Source organism: Hippoglossus hippoglossus, chromosome 1 (genome assembly GCF_009819705.1).
Source record: "Hippoglossus hippoglossus isolate fHipHip1 chromosome 1, fHipHip1.pri, whole genome shotgun sequence".
Classification (NCBI taxonomy): Eukaryota; Metazoa; Chordata; class Actinopteri; order Pleuronectiformes; family Pleuronectidae; genus Hippoglossus; species Hippoglossus hippoglossus.
Genome location: NC_047151.1, coordinates 24,658,600 through 24,683,952, shown reverse-complemented (window position 1 = coordinate 24,683,952; position 25,353 = coordinate 24,658,600). Strand labels below are relative to the sequence as shown.

The 25,353-nt window shown below is 43.7% G+C and overlaps 2 protein-coding genes across 4 annotated transcripts in view; one reads left to right on the top strand and one right to left on the bottom strand.

The window, feature by feature from the left end:
- Window positions 1–15,123, top strand: foxk1 (forkhead box K1). The gene is given in 12 exon segments (XM_034592743.1): window positions 1–789; window positions 791–1,126; window positions 1,129–1,175; window positions 5,497–5,712; window positions 7,992–8,187; window positions 8,330–8,476; window positions 9,000–9,193; window positions 9,332–9,337; window positions 9,456–9,628; window positions 9,745–9,990; window positions 10,661–10,840; window positions 12,294–15,123. Coding segments are annotated over 12 exon segments (2,037 nt in total). The 5' UTR covers window positions 1–726; the 3' UTR covers window positions 12,527–15,123.
- A 108-nt stretch (window positions 15,124–15,231) lies between these two features.
- The window catches only part of radil (Ras association and DIL domains), a 24,107-nt gene continuing 13,985 nt past the window's right edge, over window positions 15,232–25,353 (bottom strand). Inside the window, exons 15-21 of one of the 3 annotated variants that reach the window (XM_034592715.1) lie at window positions 22,138–22,310; window positions 21,601–21,751; window positions 20,562–20,788; window positions 19,666–19,996; window positions 17,789–17,928; window positions 17,142–17,281; window positions 15,232–16,916 (exon numbers count right to left, since the gene is read on the bottom strand). In XM_034592715.1, coding sequence (XP_034448606.1) covers window positions 16,817–16,916; window positions 17,142–17,281; window positions 17,789–17,928; window positions 19,666–19,996; window positions 20,562–20,788; window positions 21,601–21,751; window positions 22,138–22,310 — 1,262 coding nt within the window. In that variant the 3' untranslated portion in view covers window positions 15,232–16,816. The remainder of the gene's footprint in view (window positions 16,917–17,141; window positions 17,282–17,788; window positions 17,929–19,665; window positions 19,997–20,561; window positions 20,789–21,600; window positions 21,752–22,137; window positions 22,311–25,353) is intronic. The other 2 variants (XM_034592724.1, XM_034592733.1) reach the window with 2 other exon arrangements.

Below are 25,353 nucleotides of genomic sequence, written 5' to 3'. Positions count from 1 at the left end.
TTGAACTGTTTAATAAATAATATAATCACCTCTAAAAAAACACACAACATAAAACTAGAGACATTGAAGTCAGCCAAGAGTTTCCTGGTGTGACGTCACGAACCGCAGCCTATCCACAGAGGTGACTCGATGGTGCGTTCAGGGAACAACCTCTGCAGTCACGTCTCACTGACCAGCATCGATATGGGGGACTACTTTTTGGGGTTTTACAGTTATCTCTTCACATCTTGTATGATTGGCTCGGATGGATATTTGTATTTTATTATCTCTGCAACTGAATGAGTAAAGTGATCGGAGTGCATTGAGGTATGTTATACACACATGATGTACAATGAAGGTAAATTAAGAATATAAGCACAGGACCGGCAGCAGCAGATATTGCAGCAAGTACTTTCAGAAGTGCAATGTAAATAAAAAATATTCTTCTTCTTCTCCTTCTTCTTATCATTATCGTTATTATTATTTTTCTTCTTATTCGTGTTGTTGTTACTGTTGTACAAGGGGGTCTTGAACGCAGCCTCAGTCCGGTTCCTGGCGGGGGATCCGCTCCGGTTCTTGCCGGATCCCGGACTCCATGTTGTTCCGACAGCCACGGAGCGAACAAGTGCTGCGTCCGAAAACTCTCACGTTGCAACTGTGTGTGTGTGTGTGCGAGAAGTGAAGAGAGAGTGTGTGTGTGAGTGAGTGTGCGTGCGTGCGTGTTGAGTGTTGACCCTCCGAAAGAAGATGGCAGACTACCGGGACGACACCGGAGCGAGAGCCCTGCTTGCCCTCCAGTCGGCACCGTGCAAGCCCCGTGCGCGTCGCGGTGACCTCGCACATCTACCACCAGCCCTCGCTCGCCCTGCTGGGTCCGCCGCTGATGGAAGCCCGCGGGGACGGCGGGCTGCTTCCCGTGCGCCTCGCCGCTCCGCCGGCACGGGCCCTCGCCAGGCTGGAGGGCCGGGACTTTGAGTTCGTCATGCGCCAGAGGACGGTCACCATAGGCCGGAACTCGTCCCACGGCTCCGTGGACATCAACATGGGCCACTCGAGCTTCATCTCGCGGCGACACCTGCAGATCACCCACGACGAGGCGGGCGGCTTCTCCCTGCGGTGCCTGGGCAAGAACGGCGTGTTCGTTGACGGGGGTGTTTCCAGCGGAGAGGGGCGCCGCCGCTGCTGCTGCCCAGAGAGTGAGTGCGGTCAGGGGGGCTGCTTCGTGACGGCAACACGTTAGCTCCTTCCCCAACTTTACTGCTACTGACAGCGCTGTTAGGTGTTCGGGTAGATTTACATCCCATCTTCCACCGCCTCCCTCGGTCCAACGCGGCTGAATGAACCCCGTAAAACCTCCATTGTCCAGTGGACATTTAAAACTTCTGCCGTTGCTGTGGACACTTTAGCCTTTTTTTTTTATTATTATTTTGTCGTTGAACGACCTCCATGTTGAAACGGGAGACGCGTTCTACCGGGGACACAAAGTTTGTCGCGACACCCCCGATTAGACACACTTTGATAGGTAGATTCGTGTAAAACGCACTTTTAACATCGGTTCGATCAGTGAAGCCGCAACTTTACGAGTCAAGTGTCCACGCTGTGATTCATTGTGACTTATGAGAAGATACTGATTTTTAAACTGAGGCCTTTTTAATCTTTTTGGAATTAACCTAGCTAGTTTTAGCTGCTAGCAAACTTAGCTCAGTCTGGCCTAGCTACAACCCCAGCTAGCACATGTTTTAAAAGTTAGCTTTCGCTTTTGTTTGGCTCGGATACGTTATTTTTCAAACACCATTTCATAATCTGCTTGATAGAATAAATCCACTTTACACACTTCTTCCTCATATCAATGTGTTTTGGCTGCTGTTAGAAGTGGCGTGCGTGTGTGTACAGTTAGCTAGCTAGCTAGTTGTTCAGTCAGCGGGGCCGTCACGTAAACCCTCAGTGTAAACAAACGCACCCCTGACACTGGAGCTCACTGGTGTGGGTGGAGGTGCGCTTGTTTTTTTTGTATATTCGAACTTCAAATGTCATTTTTTTTATTGTATCGAGGTTGAACCTGTGCGGAGTTGAGATATATTTTTGAACTTTACTATCGTTGCACCGCTGTCAAGGTTAAACGTGTTGTCCTGCTCGCTGGTTCCTCTGCGGCAGAAACTGAAAGTTGTGGCGGTGAGTGGAGTCAGTCACTGGGTGGGGGGTGCTGCTGCAGTATGGGGGGAGAGAGAGAGGCTGGAGGTAGGGTGGCTGTGTCTGTCTCCGCTCTGATTGGCTGTCAGGACTGTTTGGGAGGTGTGTCGTACATGGAACAGGAAGTGTGACTGACATCCTCGTTGCAGACGCACATGGAGTAAACACAAGACTTCCACACACACACACACAGAGAGAGGCCACAGACTCCACCTCGGCCATGTTGGTCTGTGTTGCTGTGGCCCCGCAGCCCGGCTCGGGACCACAGGGCTGACTCTACAATGATTTAGTTAAAGGGTTAGTTCACCCAAAAAAAAAAAAAATCACAATTCACTCATTATCTACTCACCACTGTGGGCGATGGGGGGGGGGGTGAAGTGAACACTTTTGGAGTTTCAGGTGTAAACAGTGTTGCAGCCAAATCCAATACAATTAAAGTAAGTGGGGGGGGGGGGGGACCACTTCTTTAAACGTAAAAAAAAACATAACAAGCCTCCATACTGCTCCTGTGGTGTCATCGACTCGGTGTCATTTACACCATGTTTTTAGCCTAAATGTCCTCTGTTGTCCTCTGGAGCCGCGTCCACACAGTCACCGCACACACTGTACACAAGGTCTCGCCTAAAGGGGGTGCTCGCTAGCATCGCTACTTCATGTTTAACGGACATCTAGGCAAAAAAATTGGTGTAAATGACAAATGTGAGTCACACATCCTTCAATATGTTTTAACAATTGTTCCTTGGTCGAGCACTTTGTGCGCTTATCCTAAAAACATATATTTTTTAAAGCATGTTCATTGATGGTATTGTTAGTAATTGGCCCTTTTTAGACTTCTGACAGGACAGGGCCACTTCAGGGGACAGCTGGGTTTCAGCTGGGGCCAGTGCCCCCCTGCTCCCACCCCTGGATCTTCCCCTCAGTGCTTATATATCTTTAATCACTTTGGTTTAATTAAGTCAGCTGTCAAAGCAAAGCTCTATTTCTACAGGTTAATCTAAGTTGAGTACACGTATAAACACAAAATAGTTTGAATAGCTTTGAATCTTTGTTTTGTAGTAGGTTGTATTGTGATTTATCTAGAGCTCACGGTTTTCTGAGCTAAATTCCTAATTTGTCAAGTTTCTCTGGTTCCCCAGCCCGAGCAGTGATTACCTCCACCAAGGAGGTTGTGTTTTAATCTGCATTAGTTTTTTTGTCTGTTAGTTTCCTGCTTTACACATTGTTATGAAATGTGGTCAAAGGATGTGAGTCAGGGAAGAAGCCGTTACATTTTGGTGTGGATCAGGGAGTGTTTCACTTTCTTTAACATGTGAGATGGGGCTGTTTTTTAAAATAATAGCATAATTCATGGATCTTGATGGAAAAATAGGGCATATTTAAGGGACTGATATCTGTGAGTGTTTGAAATTTAGTGCAGATCCAAATAAAAGTCTGGTTCTATTGAATTTAGTTATGGTTTCATAAGACTGAGACTGTTGGCAGAGGTATGCACTTTCTGAGTGACGTGCTGGTTTTCAGGTCTGGATTCGACTGAAGCACAGACTCTAACTTGGCTTCTCAAGGATGTTAACCTTGTCGTGTTGGCTGCAGCAGATCGACTTCGCTGCATTTTAGTTGTTGCCTTAAACTGACCTACAGCCATGACACAGCCACACAATATAATGCTCCCACCACCATGTTGGATGTGATGTGTTTTGTGTGATGTGCAGTTGTGCACTATTCCGTATGAATGCCAAGAAGCTTAATTCTGGTCCGCTCAGACCGCTGAACTTTCTACTACTTTGTTTCCGAGTCTCCCTTGAGCCTTCTAGTCAACATTCATCGTAATGTCATGTGATTTCTTTTAACAGTGGCTTTCTCTTAGCTGCAGCTGGGCCTGATAGAGTTTTTCAAAGCACACTCTCTTTCATCTCGGCGTAAGAACCTACAGCCACAGGCCTCTTTCTCCTACCTCAGTGCAGGCATTCAGTTTGTGGGGATGACCGGCTGTAGGCAGAGGCAGCTGTGAGCTGTGTGTTCATGGATCCAGTGCTCGATTGGCAGAGGCAGTTCTTCCATATTCTTATCACTGACTGGCGTAACCGTCCGCAACTGCTTGGAACACTTTTGCAGCCCTGTGACGGTATTCACTAATTTGCTTCTCTTTATTTGGAGGCCTGAGCCTGACATTCGCTGCAGCTCAGCACCCCTTCAATTAGTAGGGATTCTGTTTCGCCTTACAAGACACCATCATTATAGTTGTGCAGGTTAACTACACATGATACACAAGTAAGTTACTTTTATTTAGTATAGCACTTAGTGACAGAGCGAAGTCACAACGCCCGTCACATAAATATAACTGTTGAATAACACCTCAATAACAAACTAGAGATGTGATACAAGTACGTTTAACAAACAACAACTTGTATAATGTATTTTAACAGCTGTACGCTACAAGCGCTGTATGAAAGTGATGATTGCCGTCGTTGTTGTTCGGCCTAGCTGAGGTTTGACCCTCTGAAAAACAAAGGACAAACAAAGAATGGACACTTTCAGTCATAACTGAAAAAGAACACGCACAAATAAATCTAGGAATACACAACTTCTTCACTTTTAACTAGCAGCCACAGTTCATACAAATAAAAGACCTTTTTTTTTTTTTTTTTTTAAATAGTGCCACCCCTCGAAACTGAAGTGTTTTTTACATGGTACACTTTGCTGTTTTATTTTTGGACTTTACAGGGTGAAATATTGACAAGTTGCTGACACGTTAGCGAGCTCTGGCTACTGAAAATCACTTCTTCTTCAGTTCAGTGCAACTGCTGTTTTGGAGCAGCGAAGAAGAAGTGATTTCAGAAGGGGGCGATTGCAGTTGGTTGGATGTGGCACAGATTTGCGTACTATTGGATGCGTTTCCGATGCTGGTATTGGTGTCATGACATCTCTATAGCAAATTATAAATATATGCAACAGAAAGACTAAAGAACGGTTGCAGCTATTTACACAATGTTTCCTACAGGTGGAAAATTCACTTGAGAGGAAGGGAATTTTTTATTTAGCTCTGAACCAACATGGATGATTTGCTTTTATTGGGGTAGTTGTCCAGTTCCACAAATAGAAGAGAAAAGCAAGGCCTGTGCGTTTTGATGTTTAGATGTTAAATCCCTCTTTACCTGAGCACAGATGAGTTCTAAGAAAAGAAGAAAAATGATGTAGTTGCGTATGTACAATTAAATTAACCGATATCTTGATATGAGAAAAAGCTTTAGCCACATAATTTAAATGCTTGGCTCAGTGTACTAATCCAAACTTTTCTCCATCTGTCCCTCCTGCTGTCCCGCTCTCCAGGTGTGTGTTTCGTTTTCCCAGTACGGTCATCAAAATCCAGTTCATGTCACTCCTGGAGGCCGAGGATCACAGAGAGAGAGAGCACCCCTCTCCTCCCCCTCGTCCGCTTCTGCCCCACATCTCCCCTCTGAAAATCACCATTCCCACGTTGCAGCAGCATGAAGACCACATCAGGGCGTTTGGATCTCCGCTGCCGTCGCCCACAGGCACCATCAGGTGAGGGGGAAACCCACAGACACACAAACACACACAGATTCGACCACCAACATGTGCACCTTGATAGATGCAAACACACACAAACGCATGAAACTTGCTCAATTCATAACTGCAACAGGAGACTTGGCAGAAGGAGTGAAAGTTTTATTTATACATCAGATAATTAATTGACAAAATGTTTGTTGCAGCTGTAATATTGATTTAAAATGTGATTTCAGAGGTAGAACTAATAAAACTGATGTGACAGGAAAGGTTAAGAAATCACAAGCACCCTGGGTTAATTAATTAAATAAAAATGTAACTAAATGCCAATAAGCAGAAGATAATTGTTTAATTAAATCTAAATCCTTTAGAGAAAGATTAGACACAATGAGTTCAATGTTATGAAATCTATTTTAAATTTTAATAAGATGGTAAACTCGACAGTTTGTGAATGAACATGCGTATGTTTCACTTATTGTTCTAATTACCCTGAACTGGAAAAACTGTTACGTAACCGCCTCTTTGTGACTGTTTGTCTTGGCACATCATATGACAAGTGCTTTAGCTCTATCAGATTAATTGTATTGGTAACTGTCAAATCATCTCGGGTCTGTGCCTGTTCACGTAGTCATCTGTGACGACTTCCCAGTAACACGAGTGGGGTTTCGTTTCTCGTTGAAGGAAAGTATGTGTTGTGGTTGAGTGTGAGTTCAGCGGCAGCTCCTGCAGCGTGTCTGTGGAGATGGAAATCTGCACTCGAAGCAGCTGTGGTAGCACATGTTTGAAAATCACTGCTCTATAAATGTACAGCGCATACAGCATGTGGGGCGAGGGAGTGCGGCGCTGCTGAGTGCGTCCTCTGGTGGCGCGTGTGCGTACTTGCATCTCATATCCCCACCACTGTCGGCCCGTGTGTGCATGCCTTATATGGGATGGCTGCAGCTTTGAGGCGCGTGATTGGCTGTCGGGCAGATTGTTTTGCCTGCGGGCCGTTTTTCCGTCCATTCGTGGTTTCCTTTTCAGAGCCCCCTACCCCTCCCGCTCAGCCCGCAGCTCCTGTTCTCTCACACGTGGACGCACACACACACACATGCACACACGCGCGCGCACACACACACACACACACAGAGTGAAGACGCTTGCTCGTACATCTCTCAGTCACTCTAGGTTGTTGTGTCACCTTCCTCATGTACAATACTCGCGTACAATACAAACACTGGAAGAGGATTGCGCAACAGCACGTGTTGCAACCTAAAACACAAACAGTGTCTTCTCACAGGGTGGTAGGAGTCACTTTTCCTGTTTGGGGACTTAAAAGAACGATACACAATAACATTCCTCCCCCCCTGTCAGTCACTTGTAGTTCAGGCCCCTGTTCACAGGCGGAGGAGGTGGAACTGTTGTCGTAAGAGGAATGAAAAAGAACGAGACTCACTCCCTATCAGGGCCACACATAACTTTTAATAATAGACACGTGTAGAGTTACAGATGCAATTATGTTTTTATTCCAAAGAAATCCCCGAGCAACGTGTTTGTCTTCATTCACTTTGCAGTGTTGAGATTACGGAGCCATTTCAACAACAGAGCCCGTAGCCTCGTTTCACCGGCCAAAAACTACAAACATCTTCTCTCTCTCTCTCTCTCTCTCCCCCCCCCCCCTCGTGTGTGTTACTGTCTCTCTGTTTTCGAGCTTCTCTGTTGCCAAAGGCAAATCAAAGCACACTGACTCTCTCAGAAACGGCTGTTTACTGAACTAACAGAAGCAGGTGTATGTTGTATAATAAGTTACAGGGTTTTCCCTGTGTTCCGTCTCTCGACAGCGACAGATAAAAACCCGAGTTAATGATTCACACGCTTTTCAGTATTTTCGATCATTGTTGTGTATTTTACGATTGCTTTATGTGGATCTGAGATTTAATAATTTTTCCAAACTTAGCTTTTGGTGTATGTTTTTTAAACTACATTTATCACTTTTGACTTATATTACATTCAAATAGTCAAAAAGATTCTCTGATAAGATTAACAAGTGTTTTTATAATTTCAGAGTAGATTCCTTTTTTTCATACAGTATTTAATAAATTGTTTAAACTAAAAAGTGGAATTTCATATAAAGCTTTACTGGCTCCTTCTTTTCCTCTAATTTAAATGAAAAAAAATAAACAGAGTTACAATTCACTTCACAAAAACTAAATAGTTTTCTCATGATTTATTCATGATTCCAGAAGTGTTTACTCTCAAAGACAGTTGAGACAGTTTTCAGAATTGGAGTCACTAACTTGGTCTCTTCTCTCTTCCAGTGTTCCTAACTCCTGTCCAGTCAGTCCACGTGGAGCAGGGTCATCGGGGTATCGCTATGGACGCAACGTGACCTCTGACCTCCAGTTAGCAGCTGAATATGCTGCCAAGGCCGTTTCTGAGAGACGGAGCCTCGCTGAGCAGAGAGGTGGGGGGAGTGAGCAGCGGGGGGAGTCGGCAGGTGGAGACAGCCCCAAGGTGAATCTTCAGTGGAGACGCATCCTGAAGTCGATTTTGTTTCTGATAAATAACCACTTCGTCTTCAGCTTTTAAACCACATTCTTTTACAACATGTGCTGGAGGATGTGCGTTTGTTAATTCTCGTGTCTCGTTTGTCCAGGATGAGTCCAAACCCCCGTATTCCTACGCACAGCTGATCGTCCAGGCCATCTCCTCAGCACCGGACAAACAGTTGACTCTTAGTGGCATCTACGCCCACATCACTAAACACTACCCCTACTACCGCACTGCAGACAAGGGCTGGCAGGTAGGTACTTACACCGCAAATATCGCTGGTCAATAAAACAATATCAATTTTTATCGCAATATCATTTTCATCAATAGCAATAAAACAAAACTCCAATATATATTGATATCTTGCTCATAATTGATCTACCTCAGGTTTATTAAATGTTGTCATGTTTATAAAGTGTTTTGTCATTCTCTGTAAAGAGAATGACAAAACAAGAAAGAATCAATCATCAGGAGCAAAAATGTTTAAGCTTAAAATAAAGTGTGACATTTTTTGTGATAATTATGATTATCACATAATTCAAACAATTCTTACATGATATAGTTTTTGGCCGTATCACCCAGCTCTATTACAGTATAATATCAGATGTATAGTGATATGTATACAGTATATATATATATATATAGTTTTCTTTTCATTTCCTTGAACAAGGAAAGAAATCCCTCAGGAGACTTTCTTCTCGCTTAGTTTCCTTTAAATTAGATGCGTGTCTGTGTGTCCAGCGACATAATACTCTTTATGTTTTGCCTCTGTCCAGAACTCAATCAGACACAACCTGTCACTCAACCGCTACTTCCTGAAAGTGGCCCGCTCTCAGGACGAGCCTGGGAAAGGCAGTTTCTGGCGCGTGGATTCCGCCTCCGAGAGCAAGTTGGTGGAGCAAGCCTTCAGGAAAAGACGGCAAAGGGGGGTGGCTTGCTTTAGGACGCCATTTGGACCTCTCTCTTCTAGGTGAGTGGGGACTGTGCATGGGCGTTTCTGCACAAACACACACGAGCGACTGTCAGACTCTGTCCCTTCACTTTTTACTTGGTTAACTCTTCTTCCTGTTTCTCTGCTTCTGATCCTGGCTATCATTTGATTGGATAGAACAAAGTAAGTCTAATTTCTAGGTTCAACTGGTTCAGCAGTAGCTTCTGACAGTGGAGGAGCTCCGTATGTTAATTGGAGTCTCTTACTATTTTAATCTGAATCCCTTCATTCTGTTTTTCAGGAGTGCCCCTGCCTCCCCGACGCACCAGGGGCTTCTCTCTCCTCCATCCAGTGGACTTCAGACTCCTGAGTGTCTGAGCAGGGAGGGCTCTCCTATCCCCCACGACCACCACGAACAGCTGGCTCACAAACTGGCATCTGTACCTGAGTACAGGTACTCCCAGAGCGCTCCAGGTGAACATGCACACAAGCCCTATAAACACAAAACACATTCAAAGACACACAAACACGAAAGGCTTTCACATGCTCCATGAAACATGTGACATTGTCCTTTGTTTGTGTCTCTGCAGGATCTCCTGTCCACACTCAGGCGGTCATCATGGCAGCGCCCCACCACCCGACACTCCTCTCCACAGGAGCAGGAAAGACCCTTGCTTTGGTTCCAGGTGGCGGCGGTCAGCCCATCCACTTGCTCCAGAGCGTCCCTCAGCCGTCTGTCACCATGATGCGGTTGGTCACCAGTGCCCATCCGCTTTCCAACCCTCCGAACGGTTACAGTGCCCCCTCTGGTGGAGGAGCAGAGGGTGAGCTCAGAGGTATGTGAGTGTCTTCAGGAGAGACCTTCTGTATTATGTGACGAACTATATTTACCTTAGTGTTCTCATCTCCACGTTCGTTGGGGAAAGTGTTCCGTAACTGTTTTGCACATTCTATAGTATTTGTTATATCTGTTTGCTCCTGCAAGTTATATTGGGTCCAAACTCAAAGCTTTAACATTTTTTGAAAATGTTAAAAGGTTCAGGATAATTATTTCCTTTACCTCTCTTAAACGACAGAACTTCTGAGGAAGCGACCAGATGACCTGAACTGATATTTGACCACATGTCTGTCATTTTAATATAATAGCAATTGACACATATTATGGGACACAGGGATACTTCATACTCTTGTGTTTGAATGTTACTCGTGTAATTGAACCCGTATGTTTGCATTATTATTATTTTAACCTTTATTTAAAATAGGGAGGGACAATGAGAGTTGGGCTGGGTGATATGACTTCAAATCAATATCATGATTATTTCAAACATTTACTTCGATTGAGGTAAACAATGAGTTTGAAGAAATAGACAGAGACGGTACTTATAAATAAGATGTGCATATTATGAGTTCTTCTGAATGGGTGAGCTTTGTTTTCGGAAGGGAACCTTTTTAGTAGCAGATTTTATTGTTTACATATTTGAACCTTTTAAATGCTTTCCCCCTCAGACGCCCAGATGAACAGAGAGCGGGTGATCCAGACCGTGGACAGTGCCGTGCAGGGCGGAGATGGACACGGACGGAACCTGGCTCCAGGTCTACATCAACTTCCTGTTCGGGCTGTTACTCAGAATGGCAAACACACCACTGCTGCTGTAGCCACAGCAACCAGCCTTGCTAATGCATCTGGTGAGATACACACTGACCCTTCACAATGATGAAGATGGGTTGTTACTGCCTGTTGAGATGGGGATAAAAACCAGTGTCCTGCACACAAGTGATTATTTACATACAGGAGATTTAAGCGTATATGGTCAGTCGCCAGTTTATTAAGTATAAATTACTTCAACTAATGTGGTCTAATAAAAGAGTTCTGCAATAAATCCTCCCTCCGTAAAGACTATTATCCTCAGTTTAAGCTGAGATGACATTAGTTATAGAAACAGATAATACGTAGGAGCTGATTCATCTATATGCTCGTTATGGAGGCTGTATTTTGTGATGCTGTCTAACTTTATTGCGTTAAACAGACAGTGTCTGTTATTTATCCTATCACTGCTATAAATGGGGAGAAGTAAACTGCTGTAATATACAGAGCTTGTGTTTCTGTATAATGTAAAACAGATAAACTAAATGACCTTATCAGTACTTCTCTAAAACTCCTTCCACCCAAAACTGAGCGTTATACATTTTATAAAGGCAGGTTTTATTACAGGACTGTTTAGAATGGATTAGGGATGTTCTTTTTTCTGACCAATAACCGACAACTCGTTAACCAACAAGAATATTAATGTTTGGAATGGATGAGACACGTTAGAAAATAACAATTCAACCTTGTTTTATATGAAGGTTGTTTATTTATTTGTGTAAATAGCAGCATAATCCATAGACCAGGAGGATTCACACATCACACACCTGCAGTGCTGCTGTGAACGGAGTCAAACACAATGTTTCCCATTAATTACCCCACACACGGTCTAATTGGTCCCACTATAGTTTCATAACTAGTAGAGCTCATACGTCCGCCAAGGCCCAACAGTCTCCTTAAATTCAATTAACTGCACAAACTCTCAGATATCAGCCCCCTTAATACTCCATTAAATGAAAGATCTCTGCATTATTACCTCCTTTATGTTTATTTAGTTTGTTTGTTAGTCAGCAGCATTACGCAAAAACTACAATACCAAGTTCCATGAGCTTTGGTTGAGGGGAGGGTTGTGACAATCTGGATCTAGTGAATTTAAGTGTGGTGTCATACGGGGGCTGTTGGCCCTCGGTGGAGCTAAACTCTGCACTGAGTGACGTAGTTTCTTAAGAAATTCACAAAAATGTCAAAGCGCAATATTGAAGAAAGCGGGATAAAAAAATTCCTGGAGCCTCGTCCTTTATTGGACCTGCTCCAAACGTAATGGATTCTTTGTTGGCTCATAACGCATCTTTCCATCTGGTTTCATCAAAATCAGATTTGTAGCATTTGTGTGATTCTGCTAACAGACGGACAAACAGACAGCAATGAAAACATGACCTCCTCGGCGCAGTGATCCCGAATTCTTTTTACACTTCTCATAATAACATAAAATATCTGTAACCTCACTGCCTCTGCTCCCCGTTAACACTCGCTCTCTCTTCATTTCCCTCCCAGGGCTCAGTAGTCCTCTCCAGATCTTGGCCGCTCAGGCCTCCAGCTCCCCCCCAGTGCTCCTGAGCCGACAGCCCAGTGCGGACACTTTAGCCGAGCAGCCGGGCGCTCCCCAGGCCAAGCGGCTGAAGATGGAGGACGACGGCGGAACCGAATCTGTGCAGCATCAAGTCACGTCTGCCCAGCAGCCCGTCATCGTTGCCATGACATCGCAAACCCACGACCCTAGGAAGTAAAACGCAGGCGTCCTTACCAGGTACCCAGTGGACAGCCTCTCCTAACGTTTCACCTTTTATACTACATATGATATGACTGCAGCCGACATGGCCAAAAAATGTACACGCAGCCTCTCTCCACCGAAGGGAATTCAATTGTAAGGAACATGCGCTGTTCGACAGTAGATGAAAAACCTTCACATACATTCTCAATTTGAAAGTAAGCGGATATTTCAGGGCTTTTTCAGCTTTACACTCTTTTATAATGTAATCCACCATTCACAAACAAGTCAGGACTTTAATCGTATGAGAGCATTATGCATAGTAAAAATCATTTTAGCACTACTTCCACTTATGTGAATGTTGGAGGATATCTCCGATGCGACCTTTATTCTTGTTGATGGATCAGATCCGTCGGTTATTATCGCTCTCAGGCCAAAGAACTCAGCTCTCCTGCACGTCTGATCAGAGCCGCTGCCTGATTCCAAAGCAGGGAACGTGTTCGGAGATTTCCCCCGGCCTGTATTTACAGAAGAAACTGTGACGATTGGAGTTGACATATCTTAACGCAGATGTGGATAGAAAGGTAACCGCAGACCCGGTTGATTGGGCTTGGGAGGCTATAAAGAATATGATCGTACTCTTCGAAAAAAGGTGAGACGGAAAAGAAATCCCAACTGGTCGTCTCTTGTCAGAAAAGAGAAAATGTTAATATTAAAGCCAAGACCAGAACATGAGGCGTCTCCTCCCTTCGTCTTCTCTGTAAAGCACAAAGAGAGAGAGAGAGAGAGAGAGAGTGGTGTCGTTTTTTCTTTTTCAAGAGGAGATGGAGAAACTCCAGGAATAACAAACCAGGACTTGAGCGGTTCTCGCTTCACTTCAGCTCGGTTTGGATCCTCACCAGATTCGACGTGATCTGGGGGGCGACTCGGCAGGTCACAGCAGGAACGAGCAAAAAAAATAAATATACAAAAAAAAAAAAAGAGAGGCAACTATTTGGAGCTGATTGAAGTGGAGCTAACCTAATGTAGACAAACTGATTGTTGTTTTAATTTTTTTTTTTTTCTTCTTTCAGTAGTGGTGAAAGGACAAATGAAACGGCGCGTGCCTACTGTTCTGTCTCGGCACAGCAAAGCATTATTGTAATAATCCTTAAAGCCTTAAATATTTCTACAATTTTTCTTTTTCTCGTCATTTTATTTTAACCTTTAGAAAAAGCTTTACCTTTTTTTTAGATTAACACGGCGCTTCTTTAACAGTACACGATCAGCAACACTACAACGGTGACAGTTAACGTTGCTTTGGCAGACTTTGGGATTCGTTTTTATCAGGGGACGGGCGGGACCAACAAATGTGGACAAAAAATATTCATCTGTTTTTTCTTGTCTGTTGTTTTTCTTTCTTTATGGTACATTTCACAGCCTCCTTTGATCTGAGCTCTTTTCTACTTTCAAGTTCCGCTGTTTCTTTTTCTCTCTTTCTCCCGAATCTACCTCTCTTTGGTGTTAGGGCCATTTTTGAAGAAAAAACAAATTCTGAGATTCTGACAAGAAAAGTTGTACATGAGAAGAAAGTCGTAATTAAATGAGGAGTCATATTGTGGGAATTTAAATAAAAAATGTTTTTAAGGAAATGAGCAGCGAGGAGATGGAGCTCGCTGGAGTTTCTCCCCTGGATCCGGCATCTTGATGCAATCTCACGCAATCATTTCCTCCTCCACAAAAGAGACAATTATCTCCCCAGTCCGTGTGATTCCTTCTTCAGAGTAGACTTAGGTACTTGCACAAACTTTTCAAAGTCACGATAATGAGCAGATGAGCCCAAAGCGTAAGTATTATGTTATTTATGAAACTTGCAAAGTATAATCTAACAAGATGCTGCAAGAGTTTGACTTTTCTTCCTCAGAATGTTACTTCATTCTCGTAAATTTACAACTTCATTCTCGTATAATTGTGCCTGTTTTCCCCTCATTGTTACGACTTATTCCCGTGACTTAATTCTCATAATATTACAACTTTATTCTCAAAATGTCAGATTCTTTTGTTTTTTTTTAACCCTTTAAGTGGCCCTAATACTCGTAACCTCTCCCCTTGTCCCCAGCGAGCAGTCTCCTATCTTTTCAGTCTACAGAGGCATCGAGCTGTTGGCAGTTCCTGTCACAGACATGGCTCTAATAAGATATTCATCAGCACTTTCCCTCCCCCCCCCACCTCCCCACACCCCCCCCATCTCTCTCCATTCTCTCGTTCTCACTCTGCCTTTAGCTTCTCTCCGAATGTCCTCACAGGGGCCTCTCATGTTCAGCTGGTAATCAGGCACAAAGATTTCAGTGATTGTTGTTGCACATTAGAAAAGAAAAGACAAACAAAAAAGATGCGTAATGATTGTATGCTGCTCTATCTGCTAAATGACAAAGCTTATCTAGAAGGTATTTTTTCTCATTTTGGAAAAAAAAAGAAATATTTTGCTATATATATATTAAAAAAAAAAAAGAAACAGCTGTCATCAATACGCAAACATTCTGGAAAATAGAGAAGTATATGTATTTTTAAATGTTCCTGTTTTTGTGATTTGTTAAAAAATGTTTAGCACAAATTAAAATTCCTCTTTGACGTAAATGTCTTGCTGTGATTTCTCGTTTTTTTTTCTTGGACTCACAGATGAGCTGATAAGATTTGGTCTCACGTTGTGTTTCAAAAAGAGAAAACTTCTTTATTTCTTCTTTAAACAGTCTTTATTATTAAGTACCATCATTAACCAGTATAAATAACGACCAGAGAAGAATAAACACACGGGAGGTCAAACCTTGAAAATGGAACAAAATCCAAAGATTTAGATTGAAACAAAACTGATGGAGGAGAAGAAACAATTGTTTTGTTTTTTTACATGTGTGAAATAATTTAGTAATTAAAACATGTTTAAAAAAAGACAGTGCGACAATAACAACACCCCAAAAATAATGTCAACTTTAGTGCTGAAATTAGTAACTAATCAATGAATCAGTCAAGTCGAGTAAAAATGGCAAATGTTCAGTGTGAATGTCGAGATTTCTTCACTTTTCTTTGTTTACACTGTGAATCAAATTGAATCTCTGGGTTCTGGGAATAATTTTGTCTTCATTGGATCAATTTTATATGAAAAAAAGTGGTCAGTAGATTATTCAGAGTGACCAGGACACAATTTTGCTGCTGAAGGATTTAATTGTTAAAAACTCACTGACGGACACCTTGAAACTTCGGGTTAATTTGACTGAAATCTGCTGTTCATCACTAGAATTAAGATTTGATTTCTTGAAGTGTACGAGTAGTGACCTTTTACCGACCTGTGTAAACAGGAGTTTGCAGTTCTACAGCACACAACCCATACTTCTATTAATTGGAATCAAAATAAATTAACATGGTTGAGAATTAAATATTTGAAAACATTACACAACCCATTTTCTGTTTCTCTCTTTCCAGTTAATACTGTTTCTTTTTCCCCCAAAAAAATGGTGTTAAATATGTACAAACAGTTATTTACACCTCTCAGAACCAGACACATACAGCAGCATATATCCACAGTAAAATGAGGGTTTATACACAGAGGGATTGTGCATCAGAGACTCTGGAGTGAAACTTTGACGCCTCGACGATCCAGTGATTAATAAACGACGTCCCCCGGAGATCATCCTTACAAGTTCACCGATGGGGTTAAATGTGAGAGAGGGGAGCTGCGTCGGTCGTCTTCACACTCGAGAGTTTTGCCTCCTCGTCCACTTCTCCTCCGAGAGTCGACATTCGTACACGATGGTTTGAGTCTGGAGCATTCAGGGATCATGTTTGGGAGGCTTCACCAGCAAAAAGGTATATTAAACATTCCGTGTAAGACATCGAGGTCGTCTCCATGTTCTCAGTTCATGTCCATCAGACGGTCTTTGTCCCGAGAGCTGGGTTCATCATGCTAATTAATGCCTGCATCGCTAATACAAATTATTCTAAAATACAGGCGGGGGGGAAAAGTCCAGTGTGCACACATGCTCCGACTGATGAGAACTTTAAAAACCCATCAATCTACTGTGCTTTGAAACCACGTCAGACTTCTGACTGGCTCGTAAGACCCCGCCCACCTCGCAGCACGCTGGTGGGATGTCGCCGTGGGTTACAGAGGAGGAGTCAGCGTGGTGGGGGGGGGGCAGGTCTGGCAGCTGCAGCTTGCATCCATATTTCATGCGGCGTAGTGTTACGCATCCGGGGTGCGTTTGTGTGTTTCCTTTTCATCAGCACACACCCCTCACCGTCCTACCTGTGGACTGTGTGCGTTTCTTGGCTGCGGTCAGCAGGAGGAGGCACTGATCTTATCCGAAACCTCGGGGTCAGACTTGGCGACCAGGAAGCGCAGTCGACCTCCCCCCAGACGAATCAGATCCACCGCGCTGCACGGGAGGAAGCAGACGGAAGAAAAAACCAGAGTCCGGTTACACGAAACTCAGCAGAGACAAGAGCCCAGACGGAGGAGTGTCACAGTCTGGGCTGGCACCGATCAATCACAGTAATCAATTGCAGAGGCTGATGGTGGAGGGCGAAGTTAACCGAATCATAATCTAATATAGTTTCATTAATCTCCACAAACAGCCGCCACTGGAACATCCTCTGTGTACCTCTGGTAGTCTGCTCCGATCAGGCTGGTCCCGTTCACAGCCAGGATGCGGTCCCCGATCCTCAGGCGGCCGTCGGAGGCAGCCGGCCCGTCGGGGATCAGGGTCCGGATGTAAATGCCTGGAGCGTTGAGAGGAGTGTGCTGCAGGAGGGAGGCGTGTTAGCGTGGAAACGGAAAATCAATATCTGTTTCTCATCAGCCGGCAGAACCTCAGACATGGTTATTAAGAAGAAGCTGTGTCCACCAGCTAATTGTTTCAGCACTAAAGATAGTTTTTAATAAATGGATAAAGTAGATAATATTATAGTCATTTAAATTTGAACTTGAAACTAAATGTGCACATACAGTATATACCTCTGGCAAGGATGTTGGGTTTTCATCTGCATTTGTTTGTTTATTAGATTATGGAAAACTACTGAACATGGATTATGGAAGGATGTGGTATGTGTCAAGATTGTTTATTTTTATTATTTATATTTATAGACAAAAAAGATCCTATAATCCTGCTAACAGACAAAGGAAAGAAACAAACTCATCAGAGGATAGTTAAGGATAAATAAATGAACTGTGTGATTTTCTGAATTCCAGTGGAGTTGAAACAGTGAATCACAAAGAGAAGAAGTCTCTGATGAAACTCGGGCTACTCACCAGGCCGTCTATGAGTCCCATGCCCAGTCCGTACGGTCCCTTGTCCAGTTCCACTACAAACACCACACACAAGTCATCAGGGAGGGGAGGGACGCCAGGGGAGGATACAGGGAAAGGAAACTCACACCCACTTATACACCCTGCAGAGGACACGGACACCCACATCCACAAAGACACCCACACACACACACAAACACACACACACAGGGTCTTGCTATGGGGTCGGACAGACAAAAGAGGTCTCGCTGTGCAGAGGAGACACACACAGATACTGAGACACATGCAGAGGTGCAGCTGCAGAGTTTGTCGGACACACACACATGATGTCACACTCACTACACTGGAGGACACAACACAGGTGAGATGTCTCTGTGACAGGCACTAAAACTGCATTTACTTTGTGGCCACTAGGGGACAGAAGAACTCCAAAACAAGCAGAGCGGCACAAAACTCAGATACTGTTTGATCATATTATGATGTGATTGTAGCTAACAGGTTAGAAACAGCTGGCTCATTAATTACACATACAACAAACAGTGAATAACTTTTCTAATTGTATCATATCTCTGGACACGATAGTCGATAAGCTTTCATTCTTGCCCTGGTTGGAAAAAAAAAGATCTTTCATGCATTTTCAACCTTATTCTTGAGTTGGTAAGTTTGATTTTGAGACATTTGATGCGGAGCAGACAGAGAAAAGTGTGTGAATCAGCACGTCTAGTGAAAAACCACACTGATCAAGAGTATTCTGACCATAGAGTATATAAAGATGCAGTATAGGTCATAAATCCTGTCTCCTCCGTGTTTGTGGATGGAACATGGATCAAACTAAAAAGTCAAATACATTTTTCTGAAAGATGGTCATTTCAGGTAGTTCTTATGACACTGATGAATGAAAAGGGTTAATTTCCCAGTACGTTTGGTTTTAATTTGTTATTTAAAGCTTTAAAATCGAGGTGAATCATCGTGATATGGCTCCACCCCATAATCGCTACTGTTGGACGGCGATAGCATCATTTCTGGACCGTGAGAGGAACTGGAGATGTGTCGTCCATCTTTATTTACAGTCTCTGAGTCCGACTGAATCAAACGGAGAATGTGAATCTTTGAGAATTAGCTCAAGGAGGCTAAAAAGCTTTGTCGGTGCAGAGTAGGTGATTTAAATTACCCCATTTCATAAACATGGTATTGATGAATGTAGCTTCAGGTGAAGTAGAAATACCAATGACTGTTATTATCATGTATCTATCATGTTTGTCCTGTTGTCTTTGCAAATCGCTGAGATGCAAACAGAGCCACGGAACCAGTGGGAAATTGACCGTTACACTATCTTTATATCTACATGATAGAATGTGCAGTTAAGTTTAAGCACCCTGTAAACTGGATAATGTACTGATAATATACTGTGTAGGGATGCATGGGTTCTGGCCACGACGCGATTCATTAACATTAAACACAGCTTTATTAATGCTGTTATAAAGTTCAGTGTTTCCCTCTATGATTCATTCATTTGGGGGGTTTTAGTGCCACAGTAACCCCCCCCCCCCGGCCTGGTGTTTCCTTACAGAACAAAAAACCTTATTCAGTGAGCTTTAAAATTTGGGAGAGCAGAGCTATGGTCTCAAATAAATAAATATCAGTGACATATCTGAGTATCAGGGCATTAGGGCCAAGTGGAGGAAAATAACTGATGCGATTAAGAGAATAAGTCGGAATATTACAAGAAAAAGGTTGTAAATTTACTTTTTCTCATAATATTACTTGATTCTCAACATTTTAGAATTGTTTTTCTTTAAATTTGGCCCTATTGCTCCACTCTAGTTTCCGTTATGCTGCTCGTGTGTTATTTTGCGGACTTCCTGTATGTTTCAGCCTACCCTCCAGTCCGTTGGTGATGAGCCCGTTGGTCTTCTTGCATTCTGCCGCCGTTCTGCCGCCGCAGCCGTTAGTCTGAGTGTTGGGGCCTATGATCGGCCCGAGGACCCCTCCCCCGCCTCCGTCGGGGTACAGCGGGGTGTTGGGAGGGGTCAGGAGGCAGGACGGGTCAGGATTTGCAGGCCGTGGGTGGTGAATGGTCCCGTTCCTCCTGAGGCTGTGTGTGTGTGTCTGGCCCGGGGGTCTGTCCCGTCCTCTCTCCTCCCCTGTCTCCGCCTCGTCCCCGGGAGCTCCGGAGCGGGGACTGTTGTGGGTGGGAGGCAGCAGCTCCCTCTGTTGTCGGGAAGGAACAGAAAGACTTCAGAAGCCAGCACGAGGTTTTAAAGTTCCACAGATGCAAAGGAAGCAAAACAAAAGATACAAATTCCTGTCTTCCATTAATCGATGGATGAGCGTTTTTTAATCCTATGAACAAAAAGTTGTATTGCTCGATACAACACCTCAATTAGAGTTTGATCGATTGACCATTTTACAGACAAATTTACCATCACTGATTTACACCTGAGCAATATCTGTGAATGTATGTGTGTTTCTGTATATGTGTTTCTGTATGTGTGTACATATGAGGGTGCAGTAACACTCGGGATTATGGTCTAGTCGGCCGTTCCCACTAATTAGACAGCCTAAAGACTAATCAGATTAACCATGATTTAACCATGTCTAGGTTTCTGTGAGTGTGTGTGTGTGTGTGTGTGTCTGAGGGTTTTTTGTCTTTCATTTATGGGATTATGAGGAACTCCTCAACAGCCACAGCTGCTGAGGCACATGGCCGGGATTACCGCTAGGTGTGTGTGTATTTGACAGTGTGCTGCGTGTGTGTGCATGTGAGTCTTGTGACCTGGACGTCGGGCCAGTCGGCCGTGTTGGTTCCGTTTGAGTGTGTGTGCACGCTCGGAGCGTTGGCGTGCGGCTGCGTCTTGGTGCGTAGCCCCCACAGGTAGTGGCGGATGTAGAGCAGCTGCCTGTAGATGCTGTCTTCCACACACTCGCTGTCCAAGTCCACTCGGAACCCGGCGCTGGGCAACACGATGGGAGGGTGGTTCTCAAAGCTCTCCAGGAGGTCCACTGAACACACACACACACACACACACACACACACACACACACACACACACACACAGATGTTAAAACAAGTACACACACACACACTCATGAATACACATATACATCATTAAAAGCCTGATCCAGGATTGCTTCACCTGCTCCATCAGCCTCTTACTCTCTGTTTTGCAGCTTTCACACACACACACACACACACACACACACACACACACACACACACACACACACACACACATACACACGCATAACTCTAACATATTCTGCCAACTCCTTCATGACTCCACAAACATTGTTTACATTAAAGTTTGCTTTTGGCTGCTTGTTTGTTAATTGTAGTGTGTGTACTCTTGAAGTAGGTGAATTCTGTGTTTCTGCAGATTTCAACCAGTTAAATTTAAGACTTTTTAAGACCATAATGAAGAAAATGTTACATCTGTGTCAAGTACAAAAGATTTGAAGGAATATCAGAGTTCAAGAGTTGTTGCTTCACACCTTTTTAGGTTACTTACGGTAATCTGGTCACGTGGTGTTGGTGATGGAGGCATTAGTTATATCACGTGTTCACTGGTTAGTTGTGAATGAAGGTAAAGGGGGTGATGGGGGAAGATCTGATTGTTCTGGTGATCGCTCTTTATGAACTTTGAGAGCTTTGGATGTTTTTGATGCAGTGAGCCTCAAGTTTTATGGTTATAACACATGTTGGAGCTTTCTTTGATTTATTAACCCGCTAGTGGGTCGAGCAGGTTTATCTGTACCCACTGGCCCAAATTATATGACAAGGGCTTTACATAAACTCTACACATTCCTACATGTACCTGTTCTGTAAATGTAGGCCTCGTCCTCACTGCTGGGCTGCCAGATTGGGACGGGGCCGATCTCTGCTGTGAGCTGGTACTGGGTGAGAATCCTGTGCAGCTGCACTGGTTTCAGAGACGGATGCTCACTGGACAACGCTCTCCAACTCAGCTGCAGACCGAGAGGGAATCAAACAGAGGGAAAAAATGTATTTAATCATTTATCCTTTTGTAATACAATTAAGCAATTAAGGGAGGCGAGACATTAAGTGGGCAGTCACAAGATGTTACTGGATGTGTGTTACTGGACAATAACCATCAGTAGCTGTTGGCTGAGTAAACTAATAAATATGGTAAACTTTATTCTTATTTTAAAGTATTAGTATGTATTAGTATTAGTATACCAATTTAGTATGGCAAGATCCATGCATTACTCTGAGAAATCAACAAGAATCTTGATTACCCATCTTACAATATAATCCTTTATAGGATTGTATGTGCCTGTGTGTGTGTGTGTCTGTCTGTGTGTGTGTGTGTGTGTGTGTGTGTGTGTGTTACCTGTTTGAGCTGTTGTGGGGATGTGGCCAGTATGGACACCGTGCTGGTGAGTTTGGTGAAGAATTTGTCGGCCAGATGTCCCAGACTGGATCTGCTCGCCCACTCCATGACCATTCGCAAACACGCCTGGATCTGCAGCACCTTGGAGCGCTGGAACCAACCCCGGGAGGGACCTACACACACACACAGACACACACACACACACACAAACACACACATTTAGTCTAGTCTTAAGAAGGGGAGAACTGGATGGTAGACTGTTCCATGGAACGCACAATCACCCTTTTCCCCTTACGTGTCTCAGCATTTTAAAAGAGATGCTGTGTTTCTGTGCATGTTCATGTTCGCACGGTGCTGTAACAGAGGCTTTCATTTCTTATTAAGTCGATATTCGATGAAACAACAGCAGCGGCCACCAGCTGCTTCTCTTCTCAGAATACAAATGGAGCGGTGCAGAGGAGCTCAGTTGACCGGGTTCGTGTTTTTAGTGCGAAACAAAACCGACACACGTCCTCCGTTCCTCCCTCTGCCTCGCCCGTTCTCTCTCTGCAGCACATGGAGGAGCTCAGAGAAGTTTTGTGACAAGTTAAGCAGGCAGTTACTCCAAATCTAGCATCTGTCATGCTGTCATTACCTCACTGTGGCTATAATGCCTTTTTAAGCTTTGTGAAATTACCCCCCCCCCCCCCCAGCTCAGGCCTCTGATGGGCTTTGGTACAAACAATGACAAACAACTGGACCGGAGCCCGGCTACATTTTTTATTATCTCAAAGAGAAGAGACTTACAAGCTCTCTGATTGGTTACAGAGATCCTACATTTGTTTTTCCAGGCTCTGTTTTGGTGCAAAGACGTTGATCCTCAGAGAAGGAGACTCCCTCAACTCGGTCATCCACCCTGATTCATTCATCTGCACATGACAAGCCAGGTGATAGCCAATCAGAGAGCCTGTTACATGCATTGGCTTATCAGCATTGTTGTATTGTTTTACCTGATATTACCAGCGCAGGGTCGTGATAACATTGATTAAATTACTCAGCAAATCAAAAAGCTATTGCTCACACGCGGAAACTAGAAAATGGAATTAGACTGAAATTAGAAGCTATCGTTTGGAAAGACTCAACACTCGCTAAGAGAATTCACCATCTGAAATTTAATGAATATTTTGGTAATAAGTGGATTGATAATAAACCCCCGATATTTTAAGTTGTTATCAATGTGTTTTTTCTTTACCTCACAGACATGTTGTGTTTGTTTTGTTCTACTTAATTTAATCAGAAGAGAAAGAGTGAAACGTGATGATGAAACTGAACAGATCAATCAATGCCAGCTTCTGGTACTTGACAGTTCATCTGGTGCTTTAGATGAATTTCGGTCGACCACCAAATAAAAAGTCAATAAAGTTTGATGTCCAGATTAATAAAAAATTAGACAGGACACTTCAGACAGATGATAAACTGGCAGCATCACGTTGAGACGTCTCACACATAACCATTCAAATATTCTGCCATATGTTTTGGATGCACACACACACACACACTTTAATAGGCTTATGTCTAGGCATACAGTAATCTGCGTGTGAGGCATCGCAAACAGACGAGACATCACTTAACCCCTTAGCAAAGGTGTCATAATGCTTCATAGCAGCTGGTTTACGAAAACACACTCACCTTTAAAACACAGAGAAGCCGACAAACACTCACAAAACCAACAGAGCGACAACGACGAGCCGGTTTCCACTGACGACTGTTTGCACGGCGAAGGTCGGAGAACGCGATCGATTTTTAAATAATGATCTTTACAAATTCTCTCGTGAATAATAGAGATTGTGACATTTACACTTGGTCAACCCCGAATGATTTGGACGCACACTCACAAACCAACAGAATCAGAAACTGTGTTGATTTGCCAAATTATATCATGTGTTTCAGTTATTCAATCGCTTTCATGAATTCATATAAAAGTATTATTCTTAGCTAGTCAGACTGACAGATGGGTACAGGTCCATTGTCAGTCTGTGTGCGTATGTGTGTGTGTGTGTGTGTGTGTGTGTGTGTGTGTGTGTGTGACAGAGCGTGCCAGAGAGAGAGAGAAAGAGTGAGAGAGAGAGAGAGAGAGAGAGAGAGAGAGTGGGGCCAGAAGATGCTGAGACCATCAGTTTACTGCACACATCTCTAAAATGAAATAAGGTTTTACTCAATTGCAAGGCTAAATAAAATAGAAAATCAATACGTGGCCGTCAGTGTTGATACTTCGGAAGGGCACAAATAAATCAGTATATGGGAAACACTGAAAAGTGTTAGAATAATTTCTGTTTATCACGAAACTGTAGCGGGTCAGAGGACGTGAGCCGAGTAGACGGTCCCAGGAGGCATTCAGGTTCACTCTGCTCGGAGGACGTGGCCACATGTGTCCCAGATAACCTCCGACGGTGGTCTCGCTGATCGGATCTCAAATGCATCCTCAGCATCTTAGGTGCATTCGTACTTGACCTTGGAGCTTTCAATCTGTGATCAGATCACCGAGGAGGTCTGACCCTGAACAGAGGTCACCGTTTAGTGGAGGTGTGAACGCACCCGAATTTGTCCTGAACGCCTCCTGAGATTCACAATGAATCAAATGTATTTTTACTCTTCTCAGTGACCCCACGCTGAACTACTTATAATAACATACACTTTTCTTTAAATCGTTCTTCACAAACAGCGTCATGAGATTCATTCAGCCCCAGGAGGCACATTCAGTGACGCATTTTAATACCAGGTGTGAAATGACGTACTTGTCGCTGTCCAGACGTCAACCGGGTCTAAACATCAGCGTTGCCTTCTACAAGCTCGCTCCACTGTTACCATGGACACCATTAGCAGAGAAATATCAATGGGCGACCAAAAAAAAAAAAACGGGGAGCGAGGGAGAGAGAATAAAAAAGCCAGACGGCGAGAGAGAGAGAGAGAGAGGAGGAGGTGGGGTGGGGGGGCAGCCTCTGTATGAATATAAAGGTATTTCTCCTTCTCTCTTTGCCAGACATGTGATCTCTCCTGTCTGCACCGGCTAATGAAGACATATGATGTGTGCGTGACTCTATATAAGTCTGTGTGTGTGTAGGTGGAGATATAAAGGGCGGGTGTGGAGAGGGTGAAAGTGACGGGGAGTCCGACACGTTGATGTATATATGGCCTTAAATGACCGTTTTCTGTATTTAGACACAGTAATAGACGATG